Here is a 6,675-nt window from a genome sequence, read left to right as displayed (position 1 = left end):
TCATACAAGGTGACTGAGGCCATGCTGGTAAGTGAAACCACCATGAGACAAAGGAGGGAGGAGCTTGCCCATAGAAAAGGCACATTGTAGGCAGAGAGAAAAGACCATGAATGGATAAAGGCGGGTTAGGACAAATTACCGTATAGACCACATAGTACCATTCAATTGGCACTTTTCAGACTCTGAAGTATATCTTATTTGTTTCTCACGACCACCTATACCGGAAATACATTAGTTCCTCCGGAGATGAGCGGTGTAAGGTTACTATGTTGTAGAACTAGATTTCAGGAGGACTCCAGCCAGCCTGCCTCTCGCCTTTCCCTCTGCTACGTCACACAAATGCAGTGACCATTCCCGTGGAGCACCGAGGTGAGCACTGGGGGTCTTTTCCCCTAAGAACTGGGCAGCCTGGGAGAAAAGCTATGCTCAGCCATCACTTAGAGCTGGAGGCACAGCCTCCAGAAGGAGAATGAGCTCTTTGAAAACTCAGACTTAATACTGAGAGGCAATCCACTTTGGTTTGCCTGCTGAATAAAACCCAACATCCTTTCAACGAGTACTAGAGGACCCATTATTGGCAATTAATGTAAAACATGTCCTTCCCTCGGGGACTGGAGATGGGAAGGAGGAACCTACTCTGGGTCTTTCAAAGCAATGCTCTCAAAGGGAGTGAGGTTGAAGATCCAATATAAAACATCCAAGTTTACTCTAATGCTCCACCCAGCATGGCTGGGACACCGTCACAGAAATGACCACTAACATAAACATTCTTGGCTACAATACAAACCCCTCACAACGCTACGCACCAAATCTGGTCTTTTTAATTTTGCCAACTTCTGTCCACCAGAGGCTCAAAGATCCTTCTGGAATTGTCCCCCCAAATACCCCCGCAGCCACCACATCTCTCATGGCCCCAGGTGTGCCCCTAGGACCCATGTTTGGTGCAAATGCTGGTGACGTCACCTGAACAACTCCAAGGGGGGGTTTCCGGTGTGTACTCCACCGACAGGCTGGCCAGGACCCATCTCACTTCCCGGGGCTCAGCCGTGCCCTGTTCCCTTCAGATGTCAGTCTGCAGCCACTAAGAAAAGGAGCGGTCAGTAATTTCAGTCAATAACAGGGTGGGGTGGGGTTGGGGCTGAATGCCAGAACTTTTATGAAATCATTAAATAAATTCAGAGGAAGTGTATTTTAACCAGCAGTCAACACCCAAGACAGGATTCCTCAAATTTCTACCTGTTTCTCACTCGGAGCCTGTCACATGAACTTTCCATGTGCAATGTGACTCCAGGGAGTAATGCCAAGCAAATACCAGAGTATTATGAAATAGCAGGTGCAGCCGCCTTTAGCAGGGAGGAACAGTGTCTCCTCACTGCAGTCCCACCTCTGGCCATTTCCCATCCATTCCTGTCCAGCTCTCCACTCCCCTCCCGAGCTCAATCCCGCCTCGGCCGGCTCACCTGTCCTCTGTCATCCAGACTTACCACCCTCAGCTCTGGATTGTCCCCAAGTCTCACCACAACACATCACGGCCACTCCCTTCTTAGGAAGGCGGCAGAAAGGGCACCCGACTTAGAATCCAAAGACTGGACTTACATCTTGGTTCTCTTTAACTCCAGCTGAAATGCGGATTTCCTCCCAGTTAAAACAAGGTAACTGGTTCACCGAACTTCCTTAGGAATCCAATGAGATGTCCCTACAACCACCAAGCCATCAAAAGGCATCTGCCCCTCAACAATTTGCCCGGTCCCTCCACTCTCACCCTCTGAAGCAGGCCACTCCCACTCCCTCGGATCCACTTCCGCACGCAGACTCCGTAAAGTATCAGCGCTAGATTTCAACAGATTAAAATACCATTTTAGTCATCTGTGTTCTTTCAGGAGTCAGGGAAGCTCTGGCCCTGCAGAAAGGCTTTGCTCCGACACAGAAGAGGCATGTATCCTTACCAACCAGTGCTTTCATTGAAGCAGCATGCCCCGCTCTCTGCCTGTAGCTTGGTGGGGCAGAGAACTAGGAAACAGCCAGGATTAAATAACGTTCATACCTACACTCACCTTTCAGTTGGTGCTATCCAGGAGGGACACCCGTCTCTGGAACAAAAGTCAGCAAAGTCTTACTTAACCACACACAAAGTATTTTAGACTTGCTGGCCATGTGGCATCTATTCAGTTCTGCTTCTATTCTAACTGAAAGCATAGACATAGACAGTACATAAACGCATGGGCCTGGGCCGTGTTCCAATAAAACTTTATTTACAAAAACGGGAAGCCAGCCTAAGGGCGGTGGCTTGCTGACTCTTGTTCTGGAGCAAAGCAGAATACAGAGTCTCTGAACTGAAATATGAAATACAGTTTGTGCTGCAAGAGCAGCGTCCCTGCTGGCATCCACCTGCTGTGCCCACCAGCCTGGGCATGTGTGAGCAGACTTGCTGAGGACAGCCAGCAGGGAGAGAACAGCCCACAGCCGGGATCCTGACACCCCACCTTAAGAGGCAGTGCCCAGCTAGTCCCATATCAGAGAATCCACACAATCCCCCCACTTCCTATGTTTCTTTCTCATCTTAGTGCCTCTCCATGGAGTTATCCAGGTCAGCCAACTTACTAGAATTCTGCCTTTCTCACATTCTGGCCAAAAGAATGAATCCATTTAGGGGGCTAACGCCCAGGTTTCTATTTGACAAAGATGTACAATAGGCTCTTAAAAAAAAAATAAGTTACATAAAAATTTCTGGAGACAAAACTCCTCTCCAGACCACTCGTCACGGAGAAGACCACACGCTGAGAGGTACAAGCCACGTACAGAACAGCGTGGACGCTGTCTGCGCTCCCCCCAGCTTGTGTGACCCACTGACCTCACACAGTCCCTGGGTCCGTACGCAACAGACCTGGAGCGAGCCTTCCTCAGTGTCCTCCTCGGGGGGTGTGGCAGCAGATGGCAGCCCACCGAGGGCCTGCCCGAGACAGGAGCTCAGAGGAAGGAGGGACCTCCCTGCGCCCTTCCTGTCGGCCTGCAGGGCGGAGCAGGCCTGGGCTTTGACGGAAGCTGCTTCTCAGAGTCACTGCTGCTCAGGTGCCTGCTTAGGAGACGGAGCTGTGGTCACAACCACCGTGGAGACCGCTTTGGAGGAAGTTGAGGCTGTTCCCTGCTGGAGGTGGGACGCGGGGACAGTCTGGATGCGCACCTGTTTGCAAAGGGAACGTCGGGTCAGCAGCTTGCCAATAGGCTCATCGGCTGGGAGCGGCCAGCAAAGGAGAGGAGAGAACCCGGAGTGGCCCGCAGCGCGCCTGGCCTCACCTGGGTGGCCTGGCCCTGCTGCTGGAGCTGCTGCAGCTGCTGGGCAGTGAGGAAGCTCACAGGCTTGTTGCCCGCAATGAGCTTGGTGCCCGCTGGCATGGTGGTGAGGATGATGTTGCGGCCCAACCCACCAAGGCTGTGGATGGAAAGCAAGACAGGGTGTTAGCTCCCGCCAGAATCAGGCCATGCACGGAAGGAAACCTGGGGACCTGATTCCACCTTCTATGCTTCCCACGGCGAGCCCAAGGCCCCAGTGCTTTGGCTAAAATGACCCTGATATCCAGACCCTTGATCAGCAGGAGTAATGAACAGGCTCCAGGGAGGCGTGCCCTTTTGCCAAGAATCCCCTGCCCCACACTGCTGCCCTGAGACCATCAGAATGATCCCATCGCATCCTTTCTCCCTGCCCCGTTTCAGTCAGGGCCACGGAAGCCCAGGCTCCAACAAGCTGCCCTCCTCTGACTTATACCACCGAGCTCAAAAAACATGAGGCCTTCCCAGCAGCTGCAGTCCAACCTGCTGCCTGAGCCGTGTCAGTGACGGCACTGCCTGTCCCCTTCTTTGCTTTTTCTTCATAGTACGCCTTACCGTCCACAGAGTATTTCACTTTACTATTTCGCTCCCCACTTGAAACCAACATGGACTTTTGTCTCTTTTAATCACCGCTGTACCAACACCTAAAACAATCCTGGCTGCTCAATACGCCTTGTTGAGCACAACCAAGGAGAGGTACCCGGGGTGAGCCCCCGGAAACCAGCTGCTTCTCCACACACACACACACACACACACCCGCAACAGGGAGCCCCCCGGAAGCCCTGCCCTCCCTCCCGATGGCACTTACTTGGCTCCGAGGTTGCCTTTGATGATGGGGGCTGTGACCACACTCTTGCCCTTCATAGGCTGGCTGATCACAGAGAGGGGGACCGTGATCCGCGTCGGCAGCTTCCCCTGGAGAGGAGGAGGAGCCAGTGTATGGGACACAGGTGAGGAGACCAGTGTCCCCTCCGGGGCTGAGCAGAGGGGCCAGCGCCAGAGGCTCTCGCCGCCTGTGCTCTGAGGGCCCCTGCGTTCCTGTGGTACAGCCCAGGGAGGCCTCATGAAACAGCCGTCACACACTGTGGTTCAGGGCTCCTGTGCTATACGGAGGGGCCGCCTGATCGCTATCCTTTCATGCTGCCTACAGCAGCAGACAATCCAGCTGTCGTCAGGATTAAACGTGTTCCTAACCTACAGAGGAGGATGTGTGTTCCCTTCCGAGCTCCTAGAGGGCAGCCTTACTCATCTGTGTCGCCCCCGACCCGTGGCGCTCAGCAGCTGTCGGAAGCAGTGGGAGCGGGGACGGGCACTCGGAGTTCACACAGCAGGTGCACTAGGAGTTCGCACTAGCAGGTGCACAGCTGCTGCTTCGCTGGAACACTGCAGGGTGTGCCCCAGGGGGGGCGGCTACACTGTCCAGGTGCCTTCCGCTTCCTCCAGAGATAAGGAGGTGAGTGAAGGACACCAACAACAAAGTCAGCCAAGTGAAAAGCCCAACCCAAAGCTGATAGAGCCTGGCTGGCGTGGGTTCAGTGGTTGAGCGTTGACCTATGAACCAGGAGATCACAGTTGGATTCCCAGTCAGGGCACATGCCCGGGTTGTGGGCTTGCCCAATGGGGGCCTGCAGGAGGAAGCTGACCAATGATTCTCCTCATTGATGTTTCTATCTCTCTCTCCCTCTCCCTTCCTCTCTGAAATCAATAAAATATATATATTTTTTAATTATTCAAGAGGGATGGTCTGCTAGGCTGCCAAGAAAGGGCACTGGCATGTCCTATGGGCAGCTGGTTCTGAAGTCGGGCACTCAGAGTAGCCCACTGGAAAGCATGGAAAAACACCAACAGGCAGCAGAATGGCGCCTCGGGTGGACTGACGTGTGGTTTTCCTTTCTTCAAGTCTTAGTTTCTTAAGGACATTTCAGACCACCAGTACACCCACCGGAAATGTCCCTTCCCGAGCCAGCCTCCCGACAGCTGACCAAGAGGCAACACTTCCTACACTTTGGACGCTCTCTGGTCACAGCATGGGGTAGAGGGGTATGTTTGCAGTTGTGAGCACGCCAACCAGTTCATACTTGTATATTGTGTATTAGTTACTATATTCTTTTCCATACAAACAACTGTAAACCTCCTTCTGCCCCAGCCTGGTTTTTATCCCGGTCAGTTATGACAGGGGAGATGCCACTGACAGGAGCTCTCCCTGTTACGAGAAGGATTCAGGGTCTAGTAAGCCGTTTCCTTCTTCTGACTTCTGAGATCTGAGGACCTAGACATTTCCTTTTAAGCCATACTCCAAATCAGGGTTTATTGGCTGGTGGTTTTACTAATATATATATCTTCCTTCCTCCATCACTACAGTTTTTACCCGAACTATTGAGGTTTTACTACATAGCTTGTTTAAAAAAGGGCAACTATGTTTTTCTCTGCCCATATAAAATACACAGCAGTGCTCCTGATCTAGAAGCTAAATGGACACAGAAGCATCCAGAAACACGCCTATGTTGACCTGAGAATTGGGTTTAGGATAAATGTAGCACTTGGAGTTAATGGGAAGCAGTAAATTAGTGATGTTGGAATAATTTGAAAAAACCACAGGCTATTCACAAAATTGTACTTCAAATGAGTTATTGGCTATACCGCTCTTAAAACTCTGAAAATGTTTTATGAGAATACAAGCTGCTATCTTTATAACCCTGGGGTAAGAAAGGCAAAAGACATAAAACCCAGGAACCATAAAAGAAATGTTGATACAGAGCCAATCAGATAAAATACCTGTAGAGCAAAGGGCTCCAAGGTTAAAAAGTGACAGAGGGACCCCAGCCAGTGTGGCTTAGAGGTTGAGAGTCGACCCATGAACCAGTAGGTCACTGGTTCGATTCCGGGGCAGGGGACATGCCCAGTTGCCCGTTTGATCCCCAAAAGGGGGCGAGCAGGAGGTAGCTGATCAATGATGTTTCTCTCATTGATGTCTCTCTCTCTCTCCCTCTCCCTTCCTCTTTCTCTAAAAAAATCAATAAAAAAAATTTTTTTTAAATGACAGAGGGGAAGAAAAAATACTTTCCACACAGAACACCCAAAGATAAAAAGAGTCACTCAAGTTATGAAAAAACAGAAAACCCCAAAGAAAACTGGCAATGATTTATCTGCTAGAGAGCATGGCCAGTCTTCTCAGGACTGGATGCTCAATCTCACTACAGACCAGGGACACAAACAGAAAAAGGACTCTCTCAGGAGTAAGAGAGCCATACAGTCCAAACAACACGTGCTACCGGCCCTGGTGCAGCCAGGAGTCTTGCTGGTTGGACTGAAAGCTGCTACGGCCTTTCGGGGAGCACACGTGGAGTA

At 51.3% G+C, this 6,675-nt stretch overlaps 1 protein-coding gene across 6 annotated transcripts in view; it reads right to left on the bottom strand.

Moving 5' to 3' along the window:
- Nucleotides 1-2,232: 2,232 nt before the first annotated feature.
- The window catches only part of NFRKB (nuclear factor related to kappaB binding protein), a 28,888-nt gene continuing 24,445 nt past the window's right edge, over nt 2,233-6,675 (bottom strand). For 5 of the 6 annotated variants that reach the window (XM_036448781.2, XM_036448780.2, XM_036448782.2 and 2 more), the window contains 3 exons: nt 4,136-4,242; nt 3,295-3,430; nt 2,233-3,181 (listed from right to left, as the gene is read on the bottom strand). In XM_036448781.2, the coding sequence (XP_036304674.1) occupies nt 3,056-3,181; nt 3,295-3,430; nt 4,136-4,242 (369 nt within the window). In that variant the 3' untranslated portion in view covers nt 2,233-3,055. Of the gene's footprint in view, nt 3,182-3,294; nt 3,431-3,511; nt 4,052-4,097; nt 4,243-6,675 lie in introns of those variants that run through there. The other variant, XM_036448784.2, reaches the window with a different exon arrangement.

This window comes from Pipistrellus kuhlii, unplaced genomic scaffold, assembly GCF_014108245.1.
Source record: "Pipistrellus kuhlii isolate mPipKuh1 unplaced genomic scaffold, mPipKuh1.p scaffold_m20_p_20, whole genome shotgun sequence".
Taxonomy (NCBI): Eukaryota; Metazoa; Chordata; class Mammalia; order Chiroptera; family Vespertilionidae; genus Pipistrellus; species Pipistrellus kuhlii.
Note: the sequence above shows the minus strand (reverse complement) of the source record. Positions and strands in the feature narration are given on the sequence as shown.